At 46.4% G+C, this 16,356-nt stretch overlaps 1 protein-coding gene across 1 annotated transcript in view; it reads left to right on the plus strand.

Moving 5' to 3' along the window:
* The window catches only part of dlec1 (DLEC1 cilia and flagella associated protein), a 160,522-nt gene that overhangs the window by 73,474 nt on the left and 70,692 nt on the right, over nt 1–16,356 (plus strand). The window contains exons 15-17 of the mRNA XM_078231113.1: nt 501–663; nt 5,047–5,239; nt 13,163–13,245. Coding sequence (XP_078087239.1) covers nt 501–663; nt 5,047–5,239; nt 13,163–13,245 — 439 coding nt within the window. The remainder of the gene's footprint in view (nt 1–500; nt 664–5,046; nt 5,240–13,162; nt 13,246–16,356) is intronic.

The raw sequence follows: 16,356 nt of genomic DNA on the forward strand, positions 1-16,356 counted from the left end.
AGGAGTGGGTTTGATTGTACACAGTCGATAGAGGAGTGGGATTGATTGTACACAGTCGATAGAGGAGTGGGTTTGATTGTACACAGTCGATAGAGGAGTGGGATTCATTGTACACGGTCGATAGAGGAGTGGGTTAGATTGTACACAGTCGATAGAGGAGTGAGTTTGATTGTACATGGTCTAAGGAAGAGTGGATTAGTTCGTTTGTAATGAGTTGCAGTAGTTGGTCTTTGTCACAAGGGGAGAAATCAGTACTTGGAATGGACTGGTGGAATTAAACTTGTGCAGCTTAGCACCCCAAGCAGGGGAAAGACAATTTGATCTTAATCCATGACTTGCACGGCTCCTCCACAACCTTTGCAACTGGATTGAGGTACTATTTCAGTAAGAGGTAGAACTTGGAGGTCAAAGTGAGCTGTTTGTCTGAGTCATTGTGCCACAATGGTGGATATTAAAATTAAACATACGGCTTCTCTGTTTCTTTCCCTCTATTATCCCAGGCACTGGCCAACACGTTGCTCTGGATTTCATCTCTATCTCTGGCGGAGAGAGTGTCACTGCCCCAGGGGAATGCAGGGATATAACAGCGGAACACTTTGTGTGCTTTGATGCTACCAATCCTTATGTTTGTTCTCAAAAGATACTCATCCTTCGCAATGTAACGTAAGCACAGTGGCCTCTGTTTTTCTACAGCCTCATTAAGAAAACAATTAAAAGTTGGGCCCTAAGGCCTCTGAGTTATCAGCGACTTCACGTCAGAAGCAAGAAGCTGATATTGCTGGATGCTTGGTCCATTGTGGAATTATTCTGAGGAGTTTGCACATTAACTACCTTGCTTGATCATTTGCACATCTTTTGAGGCAGATTCACCAGAAACTTTCTGTCCATTCATTTACAGAACTCTTCAGCTGTGCGAAAGACCAGCTCCCACATTGTCCTGTGCGAGAGCAACGTGACCTCCCTAAGTTTAGGCCCAGTGGTGTAACTGGAGCTTGATAGTAATTTTCTTAGTGATTTAAGGAGAGCGATGTCACTGTGAGACCAGCACTTACTTAAACCTCTTAAGTACAGTCAGTCTAAGTGTACTGGTTTGGTCTAAAGGGAGTGGCACAGTGGTTGGCACTGCTGCCTCACAGCGCCAGCACCAGGAAACAGGTATATAAAATGAGTTAGAATGGGGAATTAAGAATGGAAAATTATTGCACCTCCCGTGTGACACACTGGTTAGCACTGCTGCCTCACGGCCCAGGGACCCGGGTTCGATTCCCGGCCTTGGGCCACTATCTGTGTGGAGTTTGCCCCCGTGTCTGTGTGGGTTTCCTCCGGGTGCTCCGTTTTCCTCCCCCAGTCCAAAGATGTGCGGGTTAGGTGGGTTGGCCATGATAAATTGCCCCTTAGTGTCAGGGAGACGAGCTGGGGTTACGGGGATAGGGCCCTGGGTGGGATTGTGGTCGGTGCAGACTCGATGGGCCCGCATGGCCTCCTTCTGCACTGTAGGATTCTACGACTAAGTAGCTGGAACTGCCTCCCCAATGAACACGTAATAATGGGAGACGATAAGGAGCAACAGAGGCAAGAAGCTCAGAGAGAGCCGGCATTTTGCATGGGGTGGTGGGGACTGAGGGTGTGTTATGTAAGTGAGCGGTTGAACGTCTTGTCAGGTGCGCCTATTTGAATGCGTAACCATGTTTTGGTGTAAAGTGGGTGTATCAGTGCTTTGCACAAATTTCCTCTGAAAAATGCTATGGCGAGAAACACCATCCTGATTGATTACTCTTTTCGATAACATTGCGTTTGTGGCTATGGGTTTCTGGAGTCGATAAATAAACCAGGGCACGTGTTCCTGTTGCCAAGATTGGCTGTAAAATGACTGGAATTTCAGCATGATTTCTAAGCAAGCATAATCGAGGAAATTCCATGTGGGTTGTCAAGTTATTACAGGGAAAGTGTTGGTTACTATGACAAGTTGAGAATTACCTTGGAAGTGGAACCTTATCAAATGCCTTCTGAAAATCTAAGTACACTACATCCACTGGTTCCCCTTTATCCATATGTGACTCCTTCATAGAACACCAACAAATTGATTAAACCTTCACAAAATCATGTTGAGTCTGTCTGAACTTCTTGAGTGTTGTTGGAGTTGCACTCTTCCAGGCAAATGCAGAGTATTCCATCTCACTCCTGACCTGTGTCTTGTAGATGGTGGACAGACTTTGGGGAGTCAAGCAGTGAGTTATTCTCTGGCCCAACCACCTTCAGCTGCTTCATCGGTGACCTTCCATCATAAGGTCAGAAGTGGGGATGTTCGCCGATGATTGCACAATGTTCAGCACCATTCATGACTCCTCAGATATTGAAGCAATCCATGTCCAATACAGCAAGATCTGGACAATATCCAGGCTTGGACTGACAAGTGGCAAGAAACATTTGTGCCACATAAGTGCCAGGCAATAGCCATCTCCCACAAGAAGGAATCTAAACATTGCCCTTTGACATTCAATGGCATTACCATCACTGAATTTCCCACTACCAACATCCTGGGGGTTACTGAAAATACAATGACTACAAGAGGGTTGGCAGCAGGAGAAATACTTAATACAATTAATGTTACCAGAGAGGCAGTGCTGGGTAGACTAATGGGACTGAAGGTGGACAAGTCCCCGGGTCCGGATGGAATGCATCCCAGGGTATTGAAAGAAATGTCAGAGGTAATAGTGGATGCGTTAGTGATTATTTATCAAAACTCGTTGCATTCTGGGGTAGTGCCGGTTGATTGGAAAACGGCTAATGTTACGCCGCTGTTTAAAAAAGGAAGGAGACAAAAGGCGGGTAACTATAGGCCGGTCAGCTTAACGTCTGTAGTAGGGAAAATGCTGGAATCCATTATTAAAGAGGAGATAGCAGGGCATCTGGATAGAAATGGTTCGATCAATCAGACGCAGCATGGATTCATGAGGGGAAAGTCGTGCTTGACGAACATGTTGGATTTTTATGAAGATGTGACTAGGGCGGTTGATGGAGGAGAACCGGTGGATGCGGTGTTTTTGGATTTCCAAAAGGCGTTTGATAAGGTGCCCCATAAAAGGCTGCTGAAGAAGATTAGGGCACACGGAGTTGGGGGTAGTGTGTTAAAGTGGATTGGGGACTGGCTATCCGACAGGAAGCAAAGAGTCGGAATAAATGGGTGTTTTTCCGGTTGGAGGAAGGTAACTAGTGGCGTGCCGCAGGGATCGGTACTCGGGCCGCAACTATTTACCATTTATATAGATGATCTGGAGGAGGGGACGGAGTGTAGGGTAACGAAGTTTGCAGACGACACAAAGATAAGTGGAAAAGTGAATCGTGTGGAGGACGGAGAAGATCTGCAGAGAGATTTGGACAGGCTGAGTGAGTGGGCGAGGATATGGCAAATGGAGTATAACGTTGAGAAATGCGAGGTTATACACTTTGGAGGAAATAATAACAAATGGGATTACTATCTCAATGGAAACAAATTAAAACATGCTACCGTGCAAAGGGACCTGGGGGTCCTTGTGCATGAGACGCAAAAGCCCAGTCTGCAGGTACAACAGGTGATCAAGAAGGCAAATGGGATGTTGGCCTATATCGCGAGGGGGATAGAATATAAAAGCAGGGATGTCTTGATGCACCTGTACAGGGCATTGGTGAGGCCACAGCTGGAATACTGTGTGCAGTATTGGTCCTCTTATATGAGGAAGGATATATTGGCATTGGAGGGAGTGCAGAGAAGGTTCACCAGGTTGATACCGGAGATGAGGGGTTTGGATTATGAGGAGAGGCTGAGGAGATTGGGTTTGTACTCGTTGGAGTTTAGAAGGATGAGGGGGGATCTTATGGAGACTTATAAGATAATGCGGGGGCTGGATAGGGTGGAGGCGGAGAGATTCTTTCCACTTAGTAAGGAAGTTAAAACTAGAGGACACAGCCTCAAAATAAAGGGGGGTCGGTTTAAGACAGAGTTGAGGAGGAACTTCTTCTCCCTGAGGGTGGTGAATCTCTGGAATTCTCTGCCCACTGAGGTGGTGGAGGCTACCTCGCTGAATATGTTTAAAGCGCGGATGGATGGATTCCTGATCGGTAAGGGAATTAGGGGTTATGGGGATCAGGCGGGTAAGTGGTACTGATCCACGTCAGATCAGCCATGATCTTATTGAATGGCGGGGCAGGCTCGAGGGGCTAGATGGCCTACTCCTGCTCCTATTTCTTATGTAAGAGCAGGTCAGAGGCGAAGAATACTGCGGCGAGTAACTCACCTCCTGACTCCCCAAAGCCTGTCCACCATCTACAAGGCACAACTCAGGAGTGTGATGGAATACTCCCCACTTGCCTGGATGGGTGCAGCTCCAACAACACTCAAGAAGCTCGACACCATCCAGGACAAAGCAGCCCGCTTGATTGCTACCCCTTCCGCATTCACTTCTCCATCACTGATGGAAAATGGCAACCGTGTGTGTAACATCTACAAGATGCACTGCAGAAACTCACCAAGGTTCCTTTGGCAGCACATTCCAAATCCACAATTACTACCATCTAGAGGGACAAGGGCAACAGATACATGGGAACACCACCACCTGGAATATCTCCTCCAACTCACTCATCATCCTGAATTAGAAATATATCGCCTGCCATTTATTAGTCACAAGTAGGGCTTACATTAACGCTGCAATGAAGTTACCGTGAAATTCCCCCAGGATTTCTAAATTCATTGTCACTGGGTCAAAACCCTGGGACTCCCTCCCTAACAACAACAGTGGTTCAGCTCACCACCATCTTCTCAAGGGCAATTAGGGATGGGCAATAAATGCTGCTCTAGTCAATGATGCCCACATCCCAGTAATGAATATAGAAAGAATGAACGTTGTGAGGTATGACTGGTTCATGCAGGGCCTTTGGATTCTAACTCCAAAGGGGAGGAAAGATTTGTTTTTATGTTTGGCTCATGAGGTGCAGTGAAATTATCTTGCTGCAGTAAGTCCTGTTTACTAATGTGAAGAGAATTTCTGTAATTTTTGCCCTCGTTTCTAGGCACGTGGAGCTTCCCTTTTGCTGGCAGATACTAAAACCTAACCTGGTATGTGCTATTCCTGGAGAGCCTATCCAACCCACCAACCTGGACTATGATCAGGATTTGAAATCGGCCTTTCACATCTGCCCGGATAACGGAGTTTTCGAAGCGCACCGGGATCACGAGTTCGTCCTCACTTACTTCCCGCAAGAGGTCAGAAGTGTTTGTCTGTCTGTGGTGCTGAGATTTCTAAATCGCCGGTCGTGCTCTCGTGATCTGCAGTCGAGATCTTAGGCACTTGCTGCGTGAAAACACTTTTCCAAGTGTCTGCGTCGCTTCTTTTGCCGACTACCTTCAATCTGCCCTCTCGTTCCCAATCCTTCCACCAATGGGAACAGTTTTTCCTATCTACTCTGTCCAGACCCCTCATGAATTTGAACACCTCTCGCAGTGACAATACCGCACCTTGTTAGATTTTTCCAGTGATTGTCCCTTTCCCCCTGTCAGCCCATTGGGATGGAACGCTATCAAGAAATAGTTGCAAATCACGTAACCTAAGAGAGATGATGGGCTAGTGGTATTATCACTGGACAGCGAACCCAGAAACTCAGCTAATGCTCGACAGACTCAGATTCGAATCCCGTCACGACAGGTGGTGGAATTTGAATTCAATAAAAATTTTCTAGAATTAAGAATCATGATCATGAAACCATTGATTGTTGGAAAAACCCATCTGGTTCACTAATCTCCTTTAGGGAAGGAAATCTGCCGTCCTTACCTGGTCTGGCCTACATGTGACTCCAGAGCCACAGCAATGTGGTTGACCCTCATCTACCCTCTGAAAAAGGGCATCGAGGGATGGGCAATAAACGCTGGCCAGCCAGCGACGCCCACGTCCCACAAATGGATAACAGAAAATCACAGAATCCCTACAGCACAGAAGGAGGCTATTCAGCCCATTGAGTCTGTAACGACCACAATCTCACACAGGCCCTATTCCCTTAACCCCACACATTTACCCTGCAAATCCCCCTGACACTAAGGGGCAATTTAGCATGGCCAATCCACCTAACCCGCACATCTTTGGACTGTGGGAGGAAACCGGAGCACCCGGAGGAAACCCACGCAGACACGGAGAGAAAGACAAACTCCACACAGACGGTGACCCAAGCCGGGAATCGAACCCGGGTCCCTGGCGCTGTGAGGCAGCAGCGCTAGCCACTGTGTCACCGTGCTGCCTCAGCATGGTGGCCTCTCCTCTTTGCAGTCTGAGCAGTGGCCACCTCTACCGGGTGGTGCTGACGAGGCTGACCCTCTGATTGGGCTGGCAGCTGTGAGAGGCAGTCTGCTCTCCTCAAGGGGACAGTGGTCCCGGTAGTCTGTCAGCGGGAGCTTTCGGACCCAGCGGTTGGATTTGCATCATTTGAGGTATAATTCCAGCCAAGGATTTTATCCCATAATCAAACTGTCTCCTGGTTCTAACTGGATGGAAGATGCACACATTTCACCCCCTATCTGTTATCATTCTGGTTTCTATCTCACACAATCAGTTTGGATGAGGAGGTCACTTTCAGTCTAACTAGGAGGCTGCCACAGTATAGCTGGCAGACTCACCGTGTTAAAGCATAAAATGGCCATCAAGGAGCCAATTAATACTTTAATTGGCTGCGCATCTCTGGTTGGCGGGTAGACCATCAAAGTGGCAGCAGTGTGTACCATCTACAAGATGAACCGCAGGAACTCAAAAAGACTTCTTCAAAAGCACCTTCCAAACTTTCGAGTTCTACCACCCAGAAGGGCGAGGGCAGCAGATACATGGGAACACCACCACCTGCAATTACCCCTCCAGACCACTCTGACTTGGAAATACATCGCCATTCCTTCACAGTCACTGGGTCAAAAGCCTGGTACTCCTTTCCGAACTGTGGGTTGTTGTGACTGTGCTGTCTGTCTCTTTAAGACAGCATAGCATAAGTGGGCCACCAGACTTGAGGGACTGATGGGAACTGAGAATGAGTGATCACCTCACAGGGTGGAGTCCCTCGGGCAGAATATATCTCGCAGCCATGTGGTTAACATCATAAAGACTGGGGCCTGATTCTAGGGCAGCCTAGAGCTGCAACACCTGCACCGAACCCGGGTCCCTGGCACTGTGAGGCAGCAGTGCTAACCACTGTGCCACCGTACCGCCCCACGACAGAAAAAAAAGGAACAGGAGTTTTTGAAATAAAAGGAAGATATACCCAGCGAGAAGGAAGCTGTGTTTCAGATTTAAAAAGGAGAAAGCTGGAAAAAAGGCAAAGTTCGTCTGCAGTTTAAAAAGTTCAGAAGTGAAAAGAGAAAAAGTCTCAGGGAATTGCAAAGCTTGTCCCAAAAATGCAGGAAAGTGAAAAGCTGAAATTGCTGATCTCCCGACCGGAACAGAACCAGCAGGGAAGCATCCCTGTACTAAGGGGCTACAGGCAGTGAAGATTGATAGTTTTGGGAACGAAAGAAGTCCTCTACCTATTAAAAAAAAAGAAAATAAGTTAAAAAGTTAAAAGAAGATAATGGGTCTGAAATGGACAGTGTCAACTGTAAGCAAAATTAACAAAAGGACGGTACTTCAAGAAAAACAAGGAGTATGTAGGTCGCTAAGAAACATAAAAACACTGCAGAAATCGTTGAAGAAGTCTCCCACCAAATAAAGAGAGATGTTAAAACAGTTTAAAAAGGTTCCAAAAATAGGAGCTGTAGTTTCCTACCAGAACTCCAAAAGCACGGGGGAAAGCTCAGAGAGAGAAACAGCAGCTGCAGCAGTTTTTTAAAAAGTTGACAGTCTTAAAGCGGTAATGCATTGAAAGTCGTACAAATATTTAATGAAATAACCACAAGAAGGAAGAAAGGACAAGGGACAGAAAAATCAGGAAAGACCCCTGAAAGAGGGCAGCTCTAAAAAGGGACCCAGAAGCGACTCAACGCCTCAAAGGAGGAGGTAAGACCTCAAGAGAGAGGCAACACTGGAGCTCAGGAGATAATAAAACCTCAAGCAAGAGGCAACATCGAACTCAGATTAGACAGTAAAAGTTCCCTGAGAGGGAATACTGAGAAACCCCGGAGAGGGGGAGTCAGAAGGAGGGCAATGAAAGATCCAGGGGAGCAATGCAAGATCTCAAAAGAAGGGCACCACAAGACTTGAGGAGACAACAGAAGACCCCAGGAGGAAAGAACTGAAAGCAAGCAAGACTCAGTTTCTATTATAATGCGAAATTCCTTGAAAGTTTTACCAATAAACTACAGGCAAACAATAAAGCCGTAATCAGGCCAAGTAAGACAAGCCACAGGAAAAGAAGAAGTAAGAGTGAAGAAAAGAAAAGAGTTGGATAAACTTCACTGAGAACCACAGTAAATAGAAAATTAGGTAAGAATTTGTGACCTGTGATCTAAATGAGATGTGGCCCAGCTATATCATAGCTAAGAGAATAAAAACAAGTATCATGAAAAAGGTGGAAATAGTGAGGAAGTGTATTAGGGCCAGTAAGAAAAAGTACAACATTCATCAGCAAGCGGTAAAAGATCTGGAGTTTTGGAAGCTTGAAGGTATAAACAAAAAGCACAAGCGGAACTCAGCAACAGAGGTCATAGCGTGGAACTGGAGAACAGCCATAGAAATGCCATGGAATGGATGCTCTCGGCTTTGTGATGGGTGAGAGAATTGCTACTCTCAGAGTGAAATGCATCAAAGATTTGATCCAAGGCGCTCATGTACAACATCCTGATCATCTGCTGCAAGCCTCACCATCCTGTAGAAGCAGAAATTAGACCGCAGCTATTATTAGGAATTCTTTAGAGACCCAATTGAATGATCAAATTGCCAGTCATGTGGAAAACACACATGAGCTGGTTTGCAGCTAAACCGCACTGAGAGTGTTGCCTTCAATTCTGGTCGTCACATCACAGGAAGGATGTGGAGGCTTTGGAGAGGGTGCATTAGAGGTTTACCAGGATGCTGCCTGGATTAGAGGGTGTGAGCTATTAAGGAGAGGCTGGACAAACTAGGGTTGTTTTCTCTGGAGCGGCGGATGGTGAGGGGAGACCTAATAGAAGTCTATAAAATTATGAGAGACGTGGATAGGGTTGACAGTCCGAATCTTTTTCCCAGAGTTGAAATGTCTAATACTAGGGGGCATGCATTTAGTTGAGAGAAGGAAAGTTCAAAAGAGAGGCTTTTAGATAAGCACATGAATATGCAAGGAATAGAGGGATGTGGACCAAGGGCAGGCAGAAGGGATTAGTTTAATTTGGCATCATGTTCGGCACAACATTGCGGGCGGAAGGTTCTGTTTCTGTGCTATACACAGTAAGTAGTCTCACAACACCAGTTTAAAGTCCAACAGGTTTATTTGGTAGCACGAGCTTTTGGAGCATTGCCCCTTCATCAGGTGCGTGAAGAGTTTGGTCCACAAACAGGACATATATAGACACAAACTCAATGATAAGATAATGGTTGGCTGCTTTCTTGCATCTTTGGAGAAACTTGATGTCTGTGTCGATATGTGCGATCTGCTTGGAGATCCACTCCACTTTGAGCCAGCAGTTTGCGGTGTCAGTGGTAGCCATGTTGTGGAGATGCCGGCATTGGACTGGGGTGGGCACAGTAAGTAGTCTCACAACACCAGGTTGAAGTCCAACAGGTTTATTTGGTAGCACGAGCTTTCGGCTACCACCGACACCACAAATAAACCTGTTGGACTTTAACCTGGTGTTGTGAGACTTCTTACTGTGCCCGCCCCAGTCCAACACCGGCATCTCCACATCTGTGCTGTACTATTCTACGTTCAAAATTGGCATTCTGCAGAGAGGCAGAAACTGGCTGGTGTTTGAGAGTGCTGAGGAGGACTTAGCAACAGACAAACCAAAAGAGAGAACACCACTCATGGAACAAGTTAGCAATTCAGGAAAATTGTCTATTAAGTATAACAAGAAGAAGGAAGAACCATTAAAAGTAGAAGTAGAGTTTGATGCAACTACAACAGAAGTGTTACGGCGCAGAGGTCGATCCCCTTTTGAGAAGCTATGCCGAATCCCCCAAAGAGGAATACTTGCTTCGTAATCTGTTAAAAGTGTTTGGAAAGATGTGAACTGTTCTTCATGAACGTTTAGAGGTTCATTAACAGAAATACCTGACACTCGCTTTAAGTGAATAATTAACAAGTTATTTATTTAACCAATCCGGAAGTTTAACTAAACAAGTAATATATAGATTAAAGTAAGATACTACTGGAATGCTGTTCAAATAAATACAAGGATCATTCATTACCAAAATAAATAATAACAGAATTTGGTCACTCTCAAAAAACTATGCAACCAGGAGTTTTGGCTTTTGAAAACCTTTGGAGTTCTTCTGTCGATTCCGCTGTTTTTAAGCTCTTTCTGATTTGGTACCCTTAGATAGATGGAGAGTTCTGTTAAGAGATATTTTTTAGCTGGCCGGGAGCTGTGTTTCCCTCTCTAGCTTGTTGAGAGGTGGCAGCCCTTCAGTTGCAGGCAGGCAGTTGAGTTCCTCTTTATCACTGTGATGACCTATCAATTTTCCTACACCAGGATTGGTCTGATGTTGTTGACAACAGCAAATTCAAATTTGATAGGTTCCTGATAGCTGAGTGTCTTCTTTCAACTGATAGGCTGTCAAAATTCAAAAGCCTGCAAAGCCTGTTACCAAGGCAAGCCCGATGCTTGGTACTTGTTACAACTGTTGCAATCTGTGTACCCTGTGTTTCAAACATCCATACCCTGACACAAAACTAGCGTTTAAAGGGACCACACTTCACAAACCCAACTTCACAACAAGAGGAACGCGGCAGTTCTCTGAAAACGCGTCCCGCCTGCTACGAATCGCAGACAGGCGGGACAGGAAAATTCCGCCCTACATGTCAGCACAAGATTGCTGAATTGGTCACACTGATGGAAAAGCACAAGAAGCAACATGATAAACAGTACCAGAAATCGACTACCACGACTATTTTCTTCACAGATAACAGACCAAGGTTGTGAATGAGCTGTCAAAGCATAAGATTGTGTTGTATTGTAATGCTGGTGCCTGCATGTGGGGGAGTGGGGGGGGGCGGGGGGGGGGAAACAGTTACCTCGACAGTGATTTTCCCCAAATTGGTCAATTAATGGCCAGAGGGTGGGCATGTTGCCCAATTAAAGATGGTCAGTGGGCTTTTGAAGCTGGAGAGCCAACGGGCCTTCCAAATCAAACCAAATCAAATCGAACCAAATCAAATCAAATCAAATCAAATCAAATAAAACCAAATCAAATCAAATCAAATAAAACCAAATCAAATCAAATCAAATCAAATAAAACCAAATCAAATAAAACCAAATCAAACCAAATCAAATCAAATCAAATAAAACCAAATCAAATCAAATCAAATCAAATCAAGTCAAACCAAATCAAGAAGCTACAAAGCGTCCTGAATGTAGCCCAGTCCATCACGCAAAACCAACCTCCCATCCATCGCCTCCCCGTTTACACTTCCCACTGCCTTGGAAAAGCAACCAGCATAATCAAGGACCCCACGCACCCCGGACATTCTCTCTTCCACCTTCTTCCGTCGGGAAAAAGATACAAAAGTCTGAAATCACGTACCAACCGACTCACGAACAGTTTCTTTCCTGCTGCCATCAGACTTTTGAATGGACTTGCCTTATATCAAGTTGATCTTTCTCTATACCCGAGCTATGACTGTAACACTACATTCTGCACTCTCTCCTTTCCTTCCTCCCTATGTACTCTATGATTGGTATGTTTTGTCTGTATAGCACACGAGAAACAATACTTCTCACTGTATACATGTGACAATAATAAATCAAAAACTCAAAAAAATACAGGAGGCTATTGAGCCCTGAAGAAGCAGCAGCATGCGTTTTCAGCGAAGTGAGGGTATTGATGGGACCACATCCTGAATGTTGTGTGCACTATTAGTCCCCTTATTGAAAGAAGGATGTAAATGCGTTGGAGGTGGTTCAGAGGAGGTTTACTAGACTGATACCTGGAATGAGCGGGTGGTCTGATGAGGAAAGGTTAGGCTCCATTGGAGTTTGGAAGAATGAGGGTGACTTGATTGAAGTATGCAAAATCCTCAACGGTCTTGACAAAGTGGACGTGAAAAGGATATTTCCCCTTGTGAGTGAGTCCAGAACCTAGGGACAGTTTGGGGCTCGCCCTTTCAGGACAGAGATGAGGAGAGCTGTCAGAGGGTGAACTTGGAACTCTCTGCCTCAGAAGTTGGTGGAGGCAGGATCACTGAGTATTTTAAGGTGGAGGTAAATAGATTCTTGACAGACAAGAGAATCAAAGGTTATCGGGGGTAGATGGGAACGTAGAACATGAAACACAAATGGATTAACCATCATCTCATTGAATAAAGGAATAGGCTTGAGGGGCTGAATGGCCTATTTCTGCTCCTATTTCATATGTTCATACATTGAGGCAACCTCTCTGCAACTTCTTAAAGCGTTGAATAGGGAATCCACTCAGGAGCCAGGCCAACATTGTAGAGAGGGTTCCTCTCTATACGATGGCCTGTATTTGCAGGTGAAGCCAGAAGGGCAGGGGGGGTTTGAACCTGCCTGGAGTGCCGGCTCCCCAAGTCTGTCATCAGAAGCCGCCTCCAAGCAGTTGGCCTGTTTCCCAGTGCCTCCTACAACTTTGAGGCTGACTGGAAAATTCCAAATGGCCTCTGACAATAGGCCATTAATTAGCTCAATTGGCCAACCGCTACTTGTGGGCAGAGGGCCCTGCCCATTCCACCTCTGGGAAAATGCTGACCTGCGGCTCACAGTTCCATTGGAGCCTACCTTTATGCTCGCCTCATTCAGCCCTCGGACATATGATCGAGGTGGAAAGTCCAGGGAGTGTCCCCTTTCAGATGAGATGTCAAACTGAGGAGCTGTCTGCCTGCCTGTTTAGATAAGGCATTAAAAAAATGTAAGAATAACAAACAGGCCCATCAACATCTTGAAAGAAAAGACCAACAGTCACGCAAAGCACGTGAAGCAGCAACTTTGAACGACTATCACAGAAGCTTGTAGAAGCTTATACTGATGATGTTTTCTCATTTTGAATGACATCTTTGTTTTCCTTTCCAGCTGAAGGACTATCACAGCGTGTTTTACCTTGTATTGCGGGATATTCCAGAACCTCTGAATGTGAATGAGTGTAACATCAGCAGGTAACGTACACACGCGCTGTTGCCCCATCTCACGCCACTCTTTCTGTACTCGTACTGCCAACGGACAGGTGGCGAGGTGGATTTCCATCTCCATCTCTTAGATGCTCAGAAGAATGACCTAGATCTTTCCAGTATTTAAAGGGATACAAGATAAGCACGTGAGGGCAAAAGATGAGAAGGTTTACACTGATTAAAGTTTATTTATTAGTCACAAGTAACACTTACAATTACACTTCAATGAAATTACTATGAAATTCCCCTAGTTGCCACACTGTGGCACCTGTTCGGGTAAATGCACCCTAACCGGCACATCTTTCAGACTGTGTGATGCGCGACAATCAAGCACGAGGTACAAGGCTTCAGCGATTGAAGGCTTTTATTGACAAACAATGGAACTATTTAAACACGAGTACACCATTCCAGACTGGAGGGGTCCCGCCTGAGCAGAGGGTCTTATACCTCTCCCCAGGAGGCGGGGCCCGACCGGGATGTGCCATAACAGCATCCACCACAGGTATATTAATCCCACAGTGCAAACACCCTAACCCAACAACAACATTATAACAACCCCACAGTGTCAACACCCTAACCCAACAGTAACATTGGAATAACCCCACAGTGGTAACCAACGATGGTTCACCACACTGTGGGAGGAGACCGAAGCACCCGGAGGAAACCCACGCAGACACGGGGAGAACGTGCAAACTCCACACAGACAGTGACCCAAGCCGGGAATCGAACCCGGATCCCTGGCTCTGTGAGGCAGCAGTGCCAACCATTGTGCCACTGCACCATCTACGGTGATACGGTGTGATGTGTGGGAGGAGATTTGGGTCAGATAGAAGCATCAGACGACGCCCGGTCCTTAAGAATAAGTGACCTGAAAGTTATAGAGAAAATGCCAGTTGCACTGACTTTCAGGCCTGTGTTTAGTCTGCTATGGAATCCCTTCGACCTTCCAAAGTGTGAGGCCTGCTGTCAGCATTCTGGGAAACCCCCTGAGCCTGGCTGCTGCAAACAGGAGATGGTGATGTGTAGCTGGAAACACTCTCCTTTGCCTCATTACCGTGGCAGTGCATGTATTGCAGGCACAAGTCCAGACCCTATAATCATATCCGCACCCAATAAATCCTGTAGCACACAAAGGGTGCAGAGACCCATCTCAGTAAGTTCCAGCCTACTGTGTCCTGACCACCATGTGGGGCATCGGGTCTTTCTTGGATGGAAGGGCCAAGACAGGCAGCAGAGCTCCTTGTCAGAATGTTAGACCACAGCTGCACTGAATCGGACAGTGCAGTGGCTATCAAGAAGCTGGGGCTCAGCACAATCTGGAGACCCAGCAAAACCGGCTGCACTCACCCACTGGCTGAGAGACAGAGTTGGCGTCGATTCAATGTGGGTGTTAAAGTGCATGTTCCTTTTGAACTCAGCCACCCTTTCTGGCTGTAAGTACCTTTCTGCAAGATGCCACCAGAATCAAAAAAACGACAACTGCGGAAGCAGCAGGATTATTGCCAAGAACCCACTGAACGGTCTTTGGAAATGAGAATCTGGGACTTACACCACATCATTTTTCGTACTCGCTGGGTGTCACAGTGGCACAGTGGTTAGCAATATTACTTCACAGCGCCAGGGACCCAGGTTCAATTCCGGCCTCGGGTTATAGAAATCATAGAAATCATAGAAACCATACAGTACAGAAAGAGGCCATTCTGCCCATCGAGTCTGCACCGACCACAATCCCACCCAGGCCCGACCCCCATAACCCCCACAGATTTACCCACTAATCCCTCTAACCTACGCATCTCAGGACAGTAAGGGGCAATTTTTTTTTAGCATGGCCAATCAACCTAACCCGCACATCTTTGGACTGTGGGAGGAAACTGGAGCACCCGGAGGAAACCCACGCAGACACGAGGAGAATGTGCAAACTCCACACAGACAGTGCCCCAAGCCGGGAATCGAACCCAGGTCGCTGGAGCTGTGAAGCAGCAGCGCTAACCACTGTGCTACCGTGCCGCCCTGTCTGTGTGGAGTTTGCATGTTCTCCCCGTGTCTGCATGGGTTTCCTCTGGGTGCTCCGGTTTCCTCCCACAGTCTGAAAGACATGCTGGTTAGGTGCATTAGAGTTATAGAGTCATAGAGGTTTACAGCATGGAAACAGGCTCTTCGGCCCAACTTGTCCATGCCGCCCTTTTTTTTAAACCCCAAAGCTAAGGTGAGGTCCCAGAGGATTGGAGGATAGCTAATGTGGTCCCGTTATTTAAGAAGGGTAGGAAGGATAACCCGGGTAATTATAGGCCGGTGAGCTTGACGTCCGTGGTGGGGAAGTTGTTGGAGAAGATTCTTAGAGATAGGATGTATGCGCATTTAGAAAGGACTAAACTCATTAACGATAGTCAGCATGGTTTAGTGAGAGGGAGGTCATGCCTCACTAACCTGGTGGAGTTTTTTGAAGAAGTGACCGGAATGGTTGACGAGGGAAGGGCTGTGGATGTCGTCTATATGGACTTCAGTAAAGCGTTTGACAAAGTCCCTCATGGTAGGCTGGTGAAAAAGGTTGGATCTCATGGGATAAAGGGGGAGGTGGCTAGATGGGTGGAGAACTGGCTTGGTCACAGAAGACAGAGGGTGGTAGTGGAAGGGTCTTTTTCCAGCTGGAGGCCTGTGACTAGTGGTGTTCCGCAGGGCTCTGTATTGGGACCTCTGCTGTTTGTGATTTATATAAACGATCTGGAAGAAGGTGTAACTGGGGTGATCAGTAAGTTTGCGAACGACCCAAAATTGGCAGGACTTGCAGATAGTGAGGAGCATTGTCAGAAGCTACAGAAGGATATAGATAGGCTGGAAATTTGGGCAAGGAAATGGCAGATGGAGTTCAATCCAGATAAATGCCAAGTGATGCATTTTGGTAGAAATAATGTAGGGAGGAGCTATACGATAAATAGCAGAACCATAAAGAGTGTAGATATGCAGAAGGACCTGGGTGTGCAAGTCCACAGATCCTTGAAGGTGACGTCACAGGTGGAGAAGGTAGTGAAGAAGGCATATGGCATGCTTGCCTTTATAGGACGGGGCATAGAGTATAAAAGTTGGGGTCTGATGTTGCAG

The sequence above is a fragment of the Mustelus asterias genome, chromosome 2 (assembly GCF_964213995.1).
Source record: "Mustelus asterias chromosome 2, sMusAst1.hap1.1, whole genome shotgun sequence".
In the NCBI taxonomy this organism is placed as follows: Eukaryota; Metazoa; Chordata; class Chondrichthyes; order Carcharhiniformes; family Triakidae; genus Mustelus; species Mustelus asterias.